At 35.7% G+C, this 19,265-nt stretch overlaps 1 protein-coding gene across 1 annotated transcript in view; it reads right to left on the bottom strand.

Annotated features, from left to right (window-relative positions):
- The window catches only part of LOC120425173 (guanine nucleotide-binding protein subunit alpha homolog), a 45,914-nt gene extending 27,121 nt beyond the window's left edge, over positions 1 to 18,793 (bottom strand). Inside the window, exon 1 of the mRNA XM_039589607.2 lies at positions 17,972 to 18,793. Coding sequence (XP_039445541.1) covers positions 17,972 to 18,205 — 234 coding nt within the window. The 5' untranslated portion in view covers positions 18,206 to 18,793. The remainder of the gene's footprint in view (positions 1 to 17,971) is intronic.
- Positions 18,794 to 19,265: the final 472 nt, after the last annotated feature.

Here is a 19,265-nt window from a genome sequence, read left to right as displayed (position 1 = left end):
ATCAATTAACCATTTAGAAACAATCAATTAATCTTATATTTCAACCGATCATATCCATACAAATTACAATATAAAAACATTAACTTGCTTGAAATACTAGTTTTTATCAGATTTCTGATTTTTTTTTTTCAAAACAGCACAATATAAAAAAATGAGCTTTTTAAGAATGTTTGGCACAAATTTTGAAAATGTCATGAGTGATTTTTTTTTTCAAAACATCTATTTTAGTATCATTTGGACTTGAGTAAATATCTTTTCTTAAGCATTTTTTTTTTAAATTATTCCTCCAATTACGATCAAATATATGTGAATATTATTCTGAATTTTATAAAATTTTCAATTACAAGTATTTCAATTTTTTTTAAAGAAATTCTAAAAAGGTTAATAACCAAGGATATTATTTTTTAAGGTAATTTAAAGTATAAATTAAATCTGATATTAGAATTTGGACCAATTAGCCGAGATAAAGCCAGAAGATAAGGATATTTTACGAATTAATTATTTTAAATTCTGATATTTTAAATTATTATTTTTTTTTATTTCAGGATAACTCCGGAAATAGATTTGACACTCTCATGCTATATGGCGCCAAAGATTCGGTTTTCATCTCGAGCAATCCTCTGAGACTTCGTTCATCGATTATTTTTTAAATTCAATTGATTTTTAAAATTGTTTTTTTTTTGTTGATACTATGACTTAATATTACCAGTAGAAATCATGATCGAATTTGCAAACCAAACATATTTTTTAAAATTTGTTAACAAATCAAAAATTATTATTTTTGCGAAAAAATTGCAACACTTCTAAATGCATTTTTACCAACTTGTGCCATACCTTAAATGATGGCATTTTTGTAATCTATATCATATCCACAAAAGAATTTTTTTTAAATGTTTTTTCTGGGTAAATTTTTTTTTGAGTGAAAGTCTAACCAACCCAGTTGGTTTTTTTAAGAGTGTAACTTTTATATTTTTTAAGAGCACTAGCAACTTTGCCGAAGATACTAAATACCAAATATTTGTTATTAGCCTTGAAATAAGGATGATTTTCAAAATTGTATAGATACTGATGACTTCACAAAGTACACGCAAAGTTTCTTCAAAATTCAAAAATACAAAAACTAACTTAAAAAAAAATTCCTCGCCTCAATGAAGAAAGGGTATAAAATCACTCGAAAAATGAACTTCTTTATTCGACCTCGTAGACCCACCTTCACGTATACCTATCGATTCAGAATCAAATTCTGTACAAATGTCTGTGCGTGTGTATATCTGTAAGTCCGTGCACCGAAAAAATATGCACACGATTATCTCCGGACTGGCTGAACCGCTTTGAACCGTTTTTGTCTCATTCGATCCGTCTTGGAGTCCCACAAGACCCTAGTTAATATTATGAAGTTTAGTAAAGTACTTCAAAAGTTATGCAAAAAAAAACGATTTTAGTTAAACTCCTGAAGATTGTAAAAAGGGTGGTTTTTTTTAAGAAACCCCATCATGCTATATATTGTTAGAAATATATTTGAAAGACCTTTCCAACGCATTCAAAAGATTGAAGATCCGACAACCCCATCAAAAGTTATGAGAACTGAAGTGTTATTTATACACTTTTTTTAGGCTCGATCTGAAATATTTTGATTAAAAACTTGTCCGGATCTATCATGCCCATCGTTGGATAGGTAATCAAAAGACCTTTCCAACAAGCCCAAAAGATTGAAGATCTGACAACCCTATCAAAAGTTATAAGTACTTTAGTGTTTTCAATACACTTTTTTGAGGCCGGATCTCAGATATTTTGATAAAAATAAGTGTTATTTATACACTTTTTTGGCTGTGGCTGTATGCGAGGAAGGCACCAACCACCTAAAGGTGGATTAAGTAACGTTTTCTTTTGAAAATAGCGCTAATCCTCGTCCATCTGTGAACAAAATATTATTTAATACCTGAGTAAATTCTAAAAATTATCCATAAACCACGGTGACACTTTTTTGGAAATGTCAACCCCCCCTCGTGGACAATTGCCCATACAAAAAAATCTCTTTTTTGTATGGATCGTGGACAATCGCCATACTCCCCCCCCCTTTATAGTGTCCACGTGGTTTATGGATGGTCCCCTGCTTCTTGAAAAAAAAACAACGCTCAGAAAGGGCTTAATCATATTATTCTATGCCTATGAATGACAGGTCTCATAATTTTCGACTTTTGTTTTTTTTTTTCAGAGAAAATTGCACACTGATAAAAAATATTTTTTTCGGATTTTTGCATTTTTTTGCGTAATGTTGTAGAAACGTTCGTTTGACTCTTAATTTTTAACTCGAAGAGGTACCACCTCTCTCTGTCATAAGTAAGGCTACCAACTGTACGGATTATTTTCTTACCGTACGGATTTTTGACCCTCTCCGCTGATTTTTACCAGGCCGGAATTTTAGTACGACTTTTTAAAAGTTTCATTGCTTTTTTGATTGGGCCAAAGCTTTTACTAATTAGATATTTTTATTTAACTATCAGTTTGATTTTAAAGGGATAAGTTGCATAAATTTCCGGGGTTTCCTCAGTTAAAACTTGATTGTGAATAACAGAGGCGACTCGTGCCCGAATGTAGTACCTGTTTAATGTTATTTTTTTTATTCTTTATTATAGAGTTTTTTAGCCGGATTCTGGTTCAACTCTTTTGGATGATTTGACTTCGTGCTTGAAGTCGACCCGGTTACAATGTTTGAAACTTTTTTCTTTCCAATGGCTTTTATTTTTACGTTTTATTATTTTTATACTATTATAATTTTCTGTTTATACAAATAATTAATTACACGTATGATTAAGACTTTTTATCTCGTTAAAATGTATTTTTAAGACTTAATCATTAGCGTGGCGAGTGTAGAAAAATAGAGCAATCGCTCTGCAATCCTTGTCGAAATTCAACTGTTTGTTGGGCTTTTTTAGCCCCAACTAATATTGAGCTAACTTGGTTAAAAATTAAATTGACATTTTACTTTATACTTTTTAGAACCAGGTCGTATCGCTTTTGATCCTTTATCAAATTTTTAGAGAATTGAATTTACTCACTGTTATGTCCTCATGGTTTTGGAATTCAATTTCTGAAAAATCAAAAGGATGTTAAAAACAAAACTATATTGACAAGAATCCGAGATGATTAAAATATTTGTTTTAAGCATCAGTGAAAAAAAAGTTTTCAGAACAAATTCAATTTTCAGAGGTTCAACGCGCGCAGTTGAACATTCCAGTTTTAAAACAAGCCATCACCAGTCTGCGCAAAACAGCCTGATGCCTAAAAGTGCGCCAAATATAGAGCAATATCTGTGGTGCTCTCGCGCTCTCTCATTTATTCATGCTCTCAACGTGCTGTCAACGCGCTGGCTTGTTTATCTTTTGCAAGCAGCTCCCTGAGCGAGCTAAGTCAGCTGGGGCCTGCGCCTGGGGGTGGCATTTCGCTCTCTCCCAAAAATGCTGTCAGTTCACGCTCTCAGATTGAACCAGATTTACCAACACATCGATAATGCCGCTGCGTATGAATAGGAAGCTCTTTACATGTGTTGAATTTTTTCCGTATGGAGATTTTTTCCCCGACGTTCAGAGGGTCGGTGTGAACGCGACGAGCATTTGCGCGTGGCTCGCCAGGCTGGCTCGCTTCAGTATTGGTGGGTTGTAAAGAGAGGTAAAGAGTAAAGGGTGGCGGGCCTATGCTTTTTTGGTGCATGCAGCGCTGCTGAACATAGGGCGTCGATTTTGTTAACGTATATTCAAACAAAAATTGTAATTGTATGTTGCTGGTTGAAAAAGCACCGCGGTACTTAAATAAAAAAATTATCCGCTTGAAATCGGCTACCTGTTCAATGAACAGGTTGAACAGGTGGACGAGTCGCCTCTGGTGAATAATTGTTCTCTTAAATTTCCTTGCAAAACATATTGATCATATAAAAGATCAAAAGGCTTTCTAAAGCTTGTGAAAACCTTGTGTTGCACTTGTATTTATAGAACCTTTTCAATAAAAGCTCTAGAAATGTTTTCGCAAAAACACTGATAACGATATTGTTAGTAAAAACAAACTTGACATTTCGTAAACTTTTAAATGTTTAACAAAAATATGTTTAATTCCCAAATTCCAAATTTATCTAAATAATTCCTTGACACTTTTTGCTATACCATGGTGTCATATCGGAAAAGTTTGCGGATTTTTGCTCAGCAAGATTGGTAGCCTTAGTCATAAGGTATCAAAAAACTAATCTCGGATTTAAGATAACATATTATGATTTCCTCTTGGCACGAAGTTTGACAAAAATCGAATAGAGTCGGAAAACAGCTGTATGAGTTGACATAAAAAATACTCATTGGTATTTGTGCGGGCATTTTGGAGCAAAATCCTTTGATATAAAATCTTTTTGTTTATTACTGGCATTGGATTTTGAGGCAATCAAATCTTTAATGTTGACATCCCATCTTGCCATCATCGGTAACTTTCTTCGTATTTCCTCCAATAACAATCCTCATACTTTGTATACAACTTTTGAGCAGCAGCAGCCGCGCCAGTGACCGACTTTCGTTCCGCGCAATTGGTTCATTAGTGCTCCATTAGCACCCCATTTATCATTCCTTTGCGTTGAGTGTTACTGTCACCAGACTTCCACCAGTGATCAGCAGTATAGGATGGACCTCAAAGATTGTCCGAATCCCCCCTCGCTACCGGTTTCTCTTTGACATTTTTGAGTTTTTCGAGCTCGTAATGTTTTGCTCGTCAAACGAACTAACAATAGAACGCAAATTAATTGCTTCCTCATCAGCATCAATTTCGCTGCCTTCTTCTAAAGTCACCGGAATCTTCCAGACTTGAGTCAGCGCTTCAACCTTGAAGGTCGGATCAATGATCGCAAGGGAAAAAGTTCCTCCTGAAGGTCCACCAACGGCTTATAGCTTTCATCTCGGCTGAGTCGAAGTTGACAATCCGGCTTGGCTTTGGGTGGTCAGCTGACGAAGTTGCGCGCGGCCTCGACTGACATTGACCTAAACATGTGACGACAAGCTTGGCGGTTTTTTTTTTTCGTTGGCCTTTAGTCACTTTCTCGTTTGATACCTCATAAAACACGATTCAACGCGAAGCGGCAAGCAGTGAAGCCGGATGCTTACCGCATATCATCACTTCACTTGCAGCCAGGAGTTGCAATCTCACTCTCATCACGCGGGGCACAGCATCTCAACGGAGAGAGAATGAGATAAAACCTTGTAAACAATGTTAATTACGCCGAATGGTGAAAGAAAAGCCTATTGAAAGTTGGTTGACTCCTTGCTGGGTGACCAAAGAGACTGGGCTGTCGGCATCGCGTCTCTTTATCTGAGATCACACAGAAGAAGCAATTTGTGATCGACTGGATGGACCGCGATGGCGTCAAACGGCGCAGGTTGCAGTGTACTAGAATGTCCGTGAGGTATTAATTGTGGCGAGTAATGCGAAAGGTGCCGTGATCTTTCACTTTTCGTTGAAAATGTTGACATTATTGAATTTTCGGTTTCTACTTAATTTAAATTTCAATTACAGAATTTGTACAACTGATCACGACTGTAGTCCATCAACAATCAATCAAACATTTATATTTTTAACACCTAAGATCCCAAGCTCGAGATAAGGGAGATTTCCATACAAATTTCCCCTTTTTCTTGAGCTTGGGAGTTAAGGTGTCATAATTAAGTTGGTTTAAAAATCACTCTTTATGGCAAATGCTTTTTATTAAAAAAATAAACTTTGACATTTTTTTTTAAATTCATTATGAATCATGAAGCGCTTTTGCAATCATGCCACTTCCATTTAAATTAGTCATTTTAAATGGAAGTGGCATGATTGCAAAATGACAACGTTTTGATGAAAAAAATCGCATTTCCTTCAAAGCAACTTGCATGCAATTTTTAAATCTTCAGCCATACAGTTTTTCCTCAAATAAAAATGTATCTTGACAAAGGATTATCTGATTTAATTAAGAGTCGAGATGGCCGTGCGAGTTGAGGCGCGGACTTGGTATGCTGAATATGATTATTCTCAGTTTGAAGTTATTTTTGGAATTGCATTTTTTTTGCATTCTATATGCCAGAGGTAAATTTACACCTTATCAGAGGTTAAATTAAAGTTTTTTTTTTGCATAACAGATATACTACTTCCCAGATGTAATATTACCATGATTTTTTTTACAATGAATGTAATCATTCTGACCTTGCTAAAGAAGAGTTCAAAGAACTTAAAGAAGATGTTTTCATTGAATTTTGTAACGTTAGAAAAGTTAGTTAACACATTATCTGGATTGTAATTGTGTAAATTGTAAATTAATTGGATCATTTTAAAATAATCAAAGTGTCATGATTTTCTCAATTCTTTAAAGAACATGAATTCGATTCGAAAAATGGAATGCATTATCGGATTTTTTGGACAATTTTACACTAATGAAGGTAAAATTAGTTTATAATTCATGAATTGAAAGTGATTTTTAAACACAATTAGATTTTTTTTTTAAATTTATAGGAATTTTTAGTAGAACAAATTTCATATTAAATGTGAAAACTGTGATTCGTGCTTCGAATTAAGTTTAATTTGCAATACAAGTGGTTTAAACAAGTTAAAAAATAAATAGACAATAGCATAATTTCTTATAAATTTTTCGATGTAAAATCAAATTTGCAATCAAAAAGTACTTCAGTGAAATTTTCATAAAGTGCACCGTTTTCAAGTTATAGCCATTTTCTGTTTTTTTTTTGAAAATAGTCGCAGTTTTCCATTTTTTAAAATTAGTGTACGTGTTTGCCCACTTTTGAAAAAAATATTTTTGAAAAACTGAAAAAATTCTTTATATTTTGCAAAGGTATTTTATCATTGAAAATCGGAAAATTAGTTGCTGAGATATCAACGTTAGAAAATGGTGAATTGTTTGAGTGAGACTTAGAAAACATAAATTTTCTTGCTTTTTAAACCTTTGCATGGCAATATCTCAGCAATTAAAGGTCGTATCAACAAAGTTCAAAAAAGCAAAATATAAAGTTTTTTTCAGTTTTTCAAAAAATATTTTTTCGAAAGTGGGCAAACATGTACACTAATTTTAAAAATGGAAAACTGTGACTATTTTCAAAAGAAAAAAATCTAAAAATGGCTATAACTTGAAAACGGTGCACTTTATGAAAATTTCACTGAAGTACTTTTTGATTGCAAATTCGATTTTACATCGAACAATGAAGTAGAAATTTTTTTGCGACCAATATTTCGATTTTTTGAAAAAAATAGTGTTGATTCGAAAATTCAGAACTCGGTCAATGATTTTTTGTACAACCTGGAAATTTCTGAAAAGTTGGCATTTTATGTCCCCTAAAACATATGAAAAAATTAAAAATAGTGTTTTTTTGCAAATCAAAATTTAGTGACAAAAAGATAAATCAAAAATCACCAATTTTCTTTACCGTGTATAATTTTTTTCAGTGTAGTCCTTATCCATACCTACAACTTTTCCGAAGACACCAAATCGATCAAAAAATTCCTTCAGAAGATACAGATTTTTGAATTTTCATATATCATTTTTGTATGGACAGCTGCCAAATTTGTATGGAAAATTATATGGACAAACTAATCATGCAAAATGGCTTCTTTAGGCATACCAAAGGCACCAAAAAAGTTTCAGCCGGATTAAAAAATACAAAAAAAAAAAACGAATGACCGAAATCTCAGATAATTGCTCTGCTTTTCTAATCTAAATTAATTGTTTTGTGATTTTAAAATATATGATCGCTGATCGGAAGGCACGACGTCGTGTAAATTTTGCATTAATTTTTCGAATAATGTGTAAAGTTTTCACGGTGAAAAGATTATTTATGAACTCAACATATATTGAAAAAAGTGTGTGTGCACATATAGCATAGCAGCATTGCTCGGAAGGCTTGCCGACGGGTCTATTATGTAAGTCCTCCTTATAGCATGGTAGCTCGGGAAGTATCGAAAAGCCAATACAAAAAATATAAAAAATGAAATGACAAGTCATAGTCTCAACATTTGAATGCAAAATGTGTTTTAAAAGTGCGTGTTTTTTAACGAAATACAAACTTTTTGCGATACTGACCATCAAAATTTTTAGAAATAAAAAAAAAATCAGCAAAAACATGCTAAAAATGATTCTAAACGCAAGGGAAAAAAAAATCAAATTATTCGCTCTACAGCATTGCCTTGGCGTTCTCGATCGCGAGATTCCTACTCGAAACTAGGTGTCCGAGGGTTTGATTGTTGAGGCAATTGCAAACCTCTTTTTACACCTTAGCTTCCATCCAACCCGGGATTCGAACTGACGACCTTTGGATTGTTAGTCCAACTGCCTACCAGCGACTCCACCGAGCCAGGACCCAGGGAGACGACTCCTACACCTGGACTGAGCTAACGACCTAACCTTTTGGTTAGTCCGGGGCCAACATTTACTTCCCGTCCGACGGAAGGCGTGATCAGACAAATCTCGTCTCGAAAAATGCCACCGGGACCGTCTGGGATCGAACCCAGGCCGACTGGGTGAGAGGCAATCACGCTTACCCCTACACCACGGTTCCCGGCAACGCAAGGGAATGCATTTTAAATTGTTTTAAATAGATTGTACTGAAATTTTTATTGAAATTTTTTGAAGAAATAATTGTTTGCTCCCTGAAATTTGTACTTGCTTAAAAAAATAAGAATTAATAAAGCAAATTCTAGAACATTTCTCAAGGGGACAAAATCGGAAAAAAATGCCCCGACCCCCCATCGATTTGCGTGAAACTTGGGCCTAAGAGGTAACTTTTGTCCCTGATCACGAATCCGAGGTCCATTTTTCGTTATCTCGTGAATTTCCCTTCAATTTTCAAAAAAAAAAAATGCTTTTGTTACGTCCAATCAAGCTAATATTTGGGATGTGGGCTTATTTTGGCGGCCAAAAATCGTTTTAAAAAATGCTTTGTTTTTTTGCTGAAGCAAAAATATTCGATTCTCTAAACCTCTGCCAAAATTTGCAAACCGATGAACAAAATCTCATAAAATAACAGAACAAGCTCAAAAAAAAAAAAACTCCCATAAACTCATCAATATCGAAAACAAAACAACGTTCTTTCTGCTCCGTGTTCGTGCCGTTTGGATTTCATATCCGGTTTCCGGCTGTATCGAACGCCCCAACCCCTCCTTTCCAGTTCCACCACCCACCTTGTTTCCCTTGGGAAATTCTTACTACTAAAATTGCGGTGCGCGAGTGAGATCTGTGTAAACTGCACCTTCAACATATTGTCGTCAGCAACTTCAAGACGACATGCCACAAACGATTCAGACCGCGTCGTTTTTTTCCTTCTTTCTTTCTTTATTTTGCTCGTGAAAATCATGACTCAAACGACGTCGGCGAAGACGTTTTGTTATGCTTTCTGCTTACGCGTGGACTTTTTCCCTTCAACTTGGTTGGTTTTATTTTCGTTTCAGCTCAGCTTGGCTCGCAGATATTCAAGTTCAGAGATGAGTTTGTCATTGGATTAATCTTTTCGGGGAATTGTCACGATTTCGATTTGACTGTTGCAAGTTGTATAGAAATTGCACTGATTGCATTTTTAAAGAATATTTTAGATATTTTTAAATACTTTTCATAAAATAGTTCAAAATGTTGATCGTGAAAAATCAACAAAACCTCAGTTATATTGAATTGCAGTTAATTTCCAATTTGCCCAAACAAAACCAACTAAAGCATGTCGAAGGAATTTCCGTCACGAGGTCGTTTGAGTGAGTTGCTGGGTTCGGACCCCGAAGCTCGTTTGCCTTCAGTGAAAGGAATTGTTTGCGAAAAAAAAAGATAAATAAAAACATGCAACATGAAAAGTTACCCACAACACACAAACAGACACACACTCTAAAAGGGAGAGAAGAAATCCAGTCAAAGAGCAGTCACTCAGAGTCAGCCGGTTTCGTGTTTCCGGATGTCTGTATGTGTGTGTCCGGATGCACGCAGTAAAATTTCGAAATTAAAGGTCGACCAGTTTTCATCCACGCGAGAGGTCTTTTGTGCGTGGCCAGACGAAAAACGGACCCCGGGAACGATAAAAAGAGCATGCGAATTTTGTGTGTTTTTTTTTCTTTTTCGCTTTGCCAAAAGAAATTCATTCGTAAACAAACTGTATCGACTCAGGCGAGGAGCAGCGCAGCACGCAAACAGGATGCGAATCGCATTCGTTTTGTTGCTTTTGTATTGTTCAGGTTGGGTTGGGTTGTGTGGGAAAAATTGTCTGCTGTGAGGTAAGGTTATTTAAAAAAAAGTTTAAAATGGATTAAAATATTTGAAATTATTTTAAAATGTCATTTTTACGCAATAAAATTTAGCTGGGATATACCTACCTCAGCCCAATTTATTTATTTTTTTTTTGCAGCAAACTAGAAATTATAATTTAAATTAAATGTTTTAGGAAATTATTTAGCAGCGTAGTCGTTGGAAAAGTATTTCAAATCCACAAGATTTTGCTATTGGTTTTCCCGGTGACAAAGACTTTAAATCAAATTTGTACCAGCATATCTTGACCTGAGTTTCTTAAAAACTGGTTGTAAACGAAGCCGTATTAGATCGTTTTTCAAAACCGTGTGCTTGAGATTTTTTATTTCAATGCCTTCCATTTTTTGCAAACTAAAAATCAATCAAACTTCGGTATTTCTGGAGAATTATATTACTTATTACTGGAAATTGGGAAATGGCCACGACGTTTTGAAAATCATTTTCATTCAAAATAATTAAACTTCAAAATTTTAAATTAGGAGGATAAAAAATAACAACATTAATGCAAATACTCTACAAATGATTGGGGACCTTCATTGAAAAAATAGAAAAAAAAAATTCAAGAAGAGTTATTTTATAATGAATATATTTTTTTAGATTGTTTTATTGACCGAAACTAATTGAGTACTTTCTCTTTCATAAAAATAACAATTTCGCATTACTTGTTCGTCTATACAAGCCTACATACAATTTTGACAGCTATCCATACAAAAATGCTGTTACAATATTCAAAAATTGGTACCTACTAAACAATCTTGATCGATTTTTTTATATTTTCGACAGAATTGTAGGTGTTTTTTTTATAACATGTAAACAAGAACTGCGCAAAATCATATATTTTTTAATGACTGAAAATACCATCTTTGGCGTTAAATTACTAAATGTAAAAAAAAGGAATTGCGTCAGGTTTTTGAATAAGTCGTAATTTTCGAAAACGTTTAAAATATAATCAAACCATTTTTCAAAATAAATTTATAGATCAAATCTAAAAACATCAAGAATTCCTTGAGAATTTTTATTTTACTTTTCATGTTGTATCCACCTAAATGTGATTCATTTTATAAAAAGTCACTTTTTGCAAGCAGAAGTCATCATCTCGCTTGAATAACACTTTTTAAATAACGGAAAATTTTTCAAAAATTCAAACATATTTTTTTAAATACTCTAATCGAAAAATAATGCATTTTTATCAATGTTTGATATTTTGACTATGAAATCAAAATGTATGAAACGTTCTGATATGTATTTCATACAGTACAATACAATGAAAGTTTTCTGTAAAACTATTGAAATGTGCATTAGTGCAAGAGTTTCAATTTTCATAAAACTTAAACATTTCATTTTGATTTTAAGTGCAATCAGGAGAAAACAAATTTTGCATATTTGGGATCGATTAAAAGAATTTAGATCTTTTGTAAAATCCCAATGTATAGTGCCGTACAAAGTTATTTGGTTGAAATTTGTTTTTTCAGTATTTAGATATTTTGATTACTAAACAACTGGGCCGGTGTAAAATGCATTTTAAAAATAATATCTCATTCAAACGTTAATACTGTGGCTTGAAATTCATTTTTTTTATAATTCTTTTTTTTGTATACCGTGGTGATAGTCGGGAAACAGAAACTTCAAAAAAATATTTGCAACGGCCTTACAGATTATCTCAATTAAAAGTATCAACATCAAAAATTTCCTTACTTTATGTTTTTGTATCTGTCAGATGGAATGAATAATTTTGTAACAATCGAGTCTGGACAGTATGTTCCATGGTTTTGAAATAAAAAATCTCGTAATTGATTACAAACGAATAAAAAAAATCTCAAGAGGACGGCAGTGGAAAGCCAAAAATATGTCCACATCGAATAGGTAAGTTTTGTTAAAATTATGTTTATTTATTACAATTGATAGTTCTAATCTGCCCACAAAACAATAAATTTCAAAACTGTAATAAAAATTACAGAAAATATTTCTAGATATGATTTTTTTCAAATAATTGCAGAACGTTCTTACAATTTTTTAATTAAAAATGTTTTGATTCATAAAATCTAGAAAATGTAATCAATTCAAACTAATTTTTTCTCTTGTTATTTTAAAACTTATAATTATTTGCAAGGATGTTTAAGTATCTAACAAAACTTTTAAAACTCTAAGGCAAATTTAAAGATTGGGAAGCCCTTCGAAAAATCAGGGGTTATTTATTTTCTAATAAAATCTCAGAATCTTGATGGAAGAAGAAGTCTTATCAGCTGAAAACAATTTGAAATTAAAAACCTTGTGTTGATTATCATATTTAGCATGTTTTAGCTCGTTTAAAAATATTTGAATTTTGAAAAATTTCGATGTACAGGACCGCAAAATGTTATTTTAGCAAAAAAACCTCAATACTTATTTTAGCAAAAATAAAAATAAAAACTCAATATTTAGATATTTTTATCAAAATACCTTTTCCATTTAAATGTTGAAACCATTATATGAATTTCAATATTTTTTAACATGTACCCGATGGAATTACGTTATGCAAAGATCTCTTGCAATGCAAAGATCTCTTGGAATGGTTTTAAAATATCATATCATCAACTAGTAGGTAATTTCAAGGAATAACGAAATCAGAATAATTTCACGAATAAGAGTCAGCCATGACTAATCAATCTCATATCGCACATTCGTTCGCAAAACTTCGTCCGAAATCCCCACACCTCCCAAGAAACCAACAAGCGCGTGTGACCGATTGGAAATTTCTTATGCTCCATTCGCTAATCACTACCACAGCTCACTCTGCGACTGACCCAGTAAACTCCGTTGACCGTTTGTGTTGTTTACATCACAGTCCACCCAACCCTATCCAAATCCAAACAGCGAGTTCCTGCTCGCGTCGTCGTCGACGGATCTTGCATCATCTATCTCTCGGTACCACCTCTACCACCTCTGCTTACTTATTACTCCTCTTGGACTAGTCGTGTCTTCCAACACGGATTTTAGTTCGGTTATGACAGAATAGACAGTGAAAAAATGTACAGAAAAACATAATTAGTTTTCAAATTGATTAAAAAATTTCTCTTCAACAAATTATTCAGTCAAATTAGCTAAAGATTCAGTTGATTTTTTTTTACTGTGCACAACTGATGACATGCAAAGTCAAACCGATCGGCGTCGTCTACGTCATCGTCTTCGGGCCCAAGATCCGTGGGTCGTCGTCGTGATATGAACCAGAGAGACTTCCATCATGCACACGCACGTTTATTTATAATTAGTTAGTCAGCCCCTAATATAGTATAATCACAACAATCTACAGCACTGACTGTGCCGACTGGCAGTAGCAACTACAATGAAGAGTTGTTGTTACTCAACCGGGTGTAATAAAGGAAAGTTCCAAGGGTTTCAGGACGGTAGCTTAAGGTTAAACCCAACAACTTTTAAGTACATAATACAAACGGATGCAAGAGAAAAATGCTAAAGTTGGACTTTCCACTCACCGTAAAACGGTAATTATAGTTCATTACGAACGGTTACTAAATGATTTGGCACGACTTGCAAGGTGGCACCACTAAAATGTAGGTTGGCGATTTCCGGGAATAACTTTAAGTATTTTTTCAACTGTTCAAAAACCATTTAAAAATAAACAAAATTACAAAAAAAGTGTAACTTGTCAGTTCCCGAAGAGTGAAAGATCGAGTTCGCTTTCATTGCGAGAAACTTCTCCACGATCCACCACAACAAAACATTCATCAATCCTCCAGCTGCTTGTTTCTCCCTTAACCAACTTCCCCTCTCTCGCTCACCCTCCATCGGTCAGTCAGTTTAGTGAGAGAGGGCTGATATTTTGCAAACACAGCTCACTCATCGCGGTTGGCCGTGTGCGAAATGCTCGCGAAATCGACATTCAACAGCAGCAGTCGGTGAGAGATCGAGCAGTGAGCAGGCTGAGGTGAGCTGAGTGAGATGTTTTGAAATGCGGCGGTTGTTGTGTTGGTGTGTGTGTTTTTTGGTTGCGTTGATAAACATGGATAAACCACTGAGTCAAACAGAAAGCAGTAGCGCTGAAGAGCTAGTCAGTGGTGGCAGATGAGAGATTTTACTTAGGAAAGGTGTAAATCTGGACTTTTTTTTGATAAGGTCAAATAGGCAAATGTAGAAATTGATTGTATTTCGATTACTCCGATGGACATGTACATAAAGTGTGAGGAGGGTACACTCAATGTTTACATTTGGTTATTGAACTTTATCTTTAAAAAACTAACTTAAATGATCCGACTTATAAAAAGTACATAATTATCACTTAAGTGGCCATAACGTGAGACAGAGTTGCCAGATTTCCGATGAGCTATTCAACAATAGATCGCACGACCGTTTTAATACATAAAAGTTAGATCTGCCTTCAAAAAAGTACAAAAATATCACATAAATCCAGACAAGGTTGCCAAATCTCCAAACTTTTTGGACTCATTGATAGGTCGGATGGTTGACCCGGACATAAGAATACAACATACACGTGAGATACGGATTCGACAAATTACATAAATATCACTTAAAAGGCAGTTTTTATAAATATTTCTCGGTTTGTTCTAGAGGTCGTATCGAGGTGCTCCGATTTGGACGAAACTTCCAGCGTTTGTTTGTCTATACATGAGATGAACTCATGCCAAATATGACCCCTCTACGACAAAGAGAAGTGCGGTAAAACGGGCATTGAAGTTGGAGGTCCAAAAAACATAAAAAAAATCTTAAAATTGCTCGCACTTCAGTAAAACCTCATCAATTCCAACTCTCTAAGATGCATTCAAAAGGTCATTTGAAGCACTTCAAAATGAGCCATAGACATCTAGGATTGGTTTAATTTTTTCTCATAGCTTTTGCAAATTTCTGTTAAAAAATGATTTTTTTAAACCTACACCCAACTGGCAGTCGCATGATTGTGATGCATGGCGGCATGAAAGTATATCAGAATCTGCATGAAATCTGTCCTCATGCATTTTTTGCGATATAGGAGTATGACATTTTTGCCCGTTACCGACAATTATCGACATTACCGACGGCTTTTTGGTTGTATTTCACAAAAAAAAACATTTAGCAGAACGAGGATTGTACCACCAACTTCTTGGTTATTGATCCGACACGCTACCACCGCGCCATGGACGCTTGATGAAAAGTGAGTGAAAGAGCACCAACATATGCTTCTCTTTGGAGTGTTGCTCGGGGACGGGCCAGCTTTATATGTGTTGGTGAGAACTGCAGATCGCTGAAATTTTTACACGCGGGCAAGAATGATCTACGGGCTTGCTGCAAAAAATGTTATAAAATATGACATTTTCTGCAGCAAATCCAATGTTGCAGATTTTGAGATATATTTTTCCTTTGGGTGTACATATCTTTTTGCTACAGCCGTCAACACCCACACCCCCATAGGTAAAAAATTGGGGAATTTCATGGACTATAAGCCTCCGGTATTAAATTTTTGGCCAATCGCAGTTTTCTCATTTTTTTTTTTGATTTTTTTTATAACAAACATTTTACAACGTCATCCAAATCGGAGCACCTCAATACGACCTGTTACACATTTGTGAAAAACTCGCTCTTAAGTGGTCATAACATGACATAGGACTGCCAGATCTTCAAAATTTTAGACTCGTTTGGTAGACTTTTCATTGATCCATCCAACAAAAGGTCGGATGATTGATTCGGACATAGTTTCAATACAGATAAATGGGATCCTATTTTCTGCATTTCAGTTTAGAAAATACTTATTTTACTGTTATTTTGAAGTGACGATTACCAAAAATAACAGTGCTTAACAGTTTAATTAAGCACTCATTTGAATGATGAAAGTTCAACTTTTCAGTAATTGTATCGAAAAGTAATACTTTTCGACACTGTAAAACTAAAGCGGGAAAACAACCGTCTAGTTGAAAAATCACTTTCAAAGTGATTACAAACCGCAGAATAAAAAAATGATGTAGCTAGTTGCTAAACTTGTTTTTTAAAGAACTTTTCGTATTTATCCAAATTGTTGAAAAATTAACGACTCGTGCTGAATAAATCATATTTATTCAACTAGCATTATCTACAAGAATTATATAAATACAAGATATAACAAAAAAGGCGATAGGAAGTTAAATGCCATTATTTAAATTTATCAGTTCATTTTTTAATTGTATTAAAATCTTATATTGCGCCAAAAAGTAGGATGATGGCTAGGGTGACAACCAAAAATATATTTTTTTAGGAAAATCGTAAGAGATACTCCCTGGCTCGATTCTTTAGGTAAAAATAAGTAACTATGCTAATTTCGAGCCAGATCTGTTAAGCGATAAGAGTCGCTTTTAACCGTTGATATGGTTAGGGACCATCCATAAACCACGTGGACACTTTAGGGGGGGGGGGGGTGTATGGCGATTGTCCACGATCCATACAAAAAAGTTTTTTTTGTATGGACAATTGTCCGCGAGGGGGGGGGGGTGGGTAACAGATTCCCAAAAAAGTGTCCACGTGGTTTATGGATGGTCCCTTATGGTTAAAATTTAGAAAAAAAATATGGAAAAAAAACAAAATTCCGCCAAAAGATGGAGTTGAATGTATCGGATCATTATCAACTGTGAGATTCTTATGTAAAATTTTATCACAAACAACTTAGTCGGGGTATCTCTGAAGTCGTTTTTTTTATTGTCACCCTAATGATGCCTTTTTCGGCCTTTTGGAAAACATAAATCGTTATTAGATTTGTTATCAGAATGCTAGGGTCTTGAAATTGTTTCAAATTAAAATTATATCATAAAACATGTTTTAAACAACAAGTTGACGACCTCCAGCACGTCATGGACGATGAGCAATTCTAGCCGATTCTTCGAATAAATTTAACAAACAAATATTGACTTAAAGTTCTGAGTTACAAGTCCAAAAAATGTTGAAATACTTTTGGCCATTTTTTGTGGATTTTGTCCATTTCTAGAAGACTTGATTCAGTTTCGAAAATATTTTTACCGGAAGCTCGTCAAATTTTCAATTGGTTTGCCTTTGACTGAAATCTTGTTTTTAAGTCTCAAATGAAAGCTTAGGATGGGGAAAAGGGACCGAAAAGACCTTTTCGAGATCTCAACATGTTGAATATCAAACTTCATGAAATTTAAAGTGAAGACTTCCATCATTGTCATCATTTTTCGTTCAAAGATATAAATATTGCGTCCCTTTCAATGTTTTGTTTTAAAATTCGATTTTATTTATGAATTAAGATTGGTTTGGAACGCTGTCGCCTTCCCTGTTCCTCGAGGTAGAACATGCGCGTGATGCATCCGCGGTAGTTGCCGGTATGGTTGTCGTCACTGTTCGCACACTTGACGTGCAACTTGGTTAACTATGTCCGCCTTTCGAGAGGTGTATTTCAATTCACTTTACGCAGTGGAGCTGGAGGTTTCAGTCCTCGAGCTGAGGCCGAATTTTGGGCAACGGTGGCATTGCGCTACGTCCATCGGGTTCTTGGAGAAAACCGCCAGTTTATTTAAAAACCGTCCAACGCTTTAGTCTGCCGCAAGTCTTGGATATTGACGGTGCCGCGGTCGAAGTACAACAGGTACAAGGTGTGGTACCCGTGATTTTAGACTAAAAACTTTGACAACAACAATCTGGCAACCCTGACCTTCCCTAAACCGAAAAAATAACAATCCCCGGACTTTCCCTCATTGAACGTACCTGTCGCCGAAACGCATGCTTATCCTTCTCGAGAAACTTGTCAATCTCTCGCGATTTGTACCGCTGCTCGAGCTCCTCCGGACTGACCCGAAGCCGCAGCAGATATCCGAACAGGTCCCCACAGCAGGACCGGGAGCAGGCCAGCTTCGATAAGGCACCCTCACCTGCTCCCCCTCCCCTTGCACCACCCCCACCCCCATCAACGTGCCTACTTCGGTTGTTTGCTGTCGCCATCTTTAAATCGCATCACAGCATCAACAACAACAACAACGACGATGACGACAACGGCGGCCACACCACCATCGCCGGGAAACTTTGACAATAACAAACACCAGCTTATTTTGTTTTGTTTTGCTTCTTTACACTCGGAAATATTTGCTCACTTGCTCACCCCCGTCTCACTTCTCACTGAGCGCTCGCGCTCTCACACTTTTCTATCATCAACCCCTTGCCGCTGTGTGTGTGTGTGCGTGTAATCCTTTGCTCTCACGCACACAACCGCATCGCCATCGCTCACACACAACAAAAAAACACACCCCGTCTTGTCGTCGCCTGCTTGTGTGTGGACGTGCTGGGAAACGTCACTCTCGCGAAAGGGGAAACACGTCGCGAAGGGAAATACGCACTTTTCCCCGGGAAAACCCACCGGAAGTGGCCAAATTTCAATTCAGATCACCCCCGCACACACTCAGCCCCGCTTTGCGCACACTTTCGACCCGGAACGCGCCGGAAAACACGACAAATTTGGCCAATTTGGGTACGAGCGAACCGACGTCAAGCCCGACAATTTCAGCTCTTTCACGTAGACTAAACGGGCTCTCGCCAGCCGCGGACGACAGCAGCGCAGCAGTGAGAGAGCGAGTGTGAGAGAGAGGGTGAGCCAGTGAGCAGGTTTCCCCGTTGCGTGTTGGGGCGTGAGTCAGAGGGCTGTGAGGGGTGAGAATGCGAGGGATGACTGGGTTGAGTTTGTTGTGTTGGTGTGGAGGTGGATTCTGTAGATCTTTTGAATGGGGTAGCGCGATTGTTTGAACCGTGACACTTAATTTTTTTGAAAACTTGGCGCTACTAAACACTAGATTTATTTCGTGTTTTTGATTTTTTTAAATGTCAGTGTGTTTGTGAGTTTTTGTGATGGTTTGTTTGTTCTTTAAACTTGATAATTTGATTTAATTTTTGTATGCGAAACTTTTCTGATTTTTGCTTAAAATAAGAAGGAAATTGTTATGCTTGGTATAAAATTGTATCCTTTTCCATTACAGTATAGACTCGGTTATCTGAAGCCTCGATTACTCGA

Source organism: Culex pipiens, chromosome 2, assembly GCF_016801865.2.
Source record: "Culex pipiens pallens isolate TS chromosome 2, TS_CPP_V2, whole genome shotgun sequence".
Taxonomy (NCBI): domain Eukaryota; kingdom Metazoa; phylum Arthropoda; class Insecta; order Diptera; family Culicidae; genus Culex; species Culex pipiens.
Note: the sequence above shows the minus strand (reverse complement) of the source record. Positions and strands in the feature narration are given on the sequence as shown.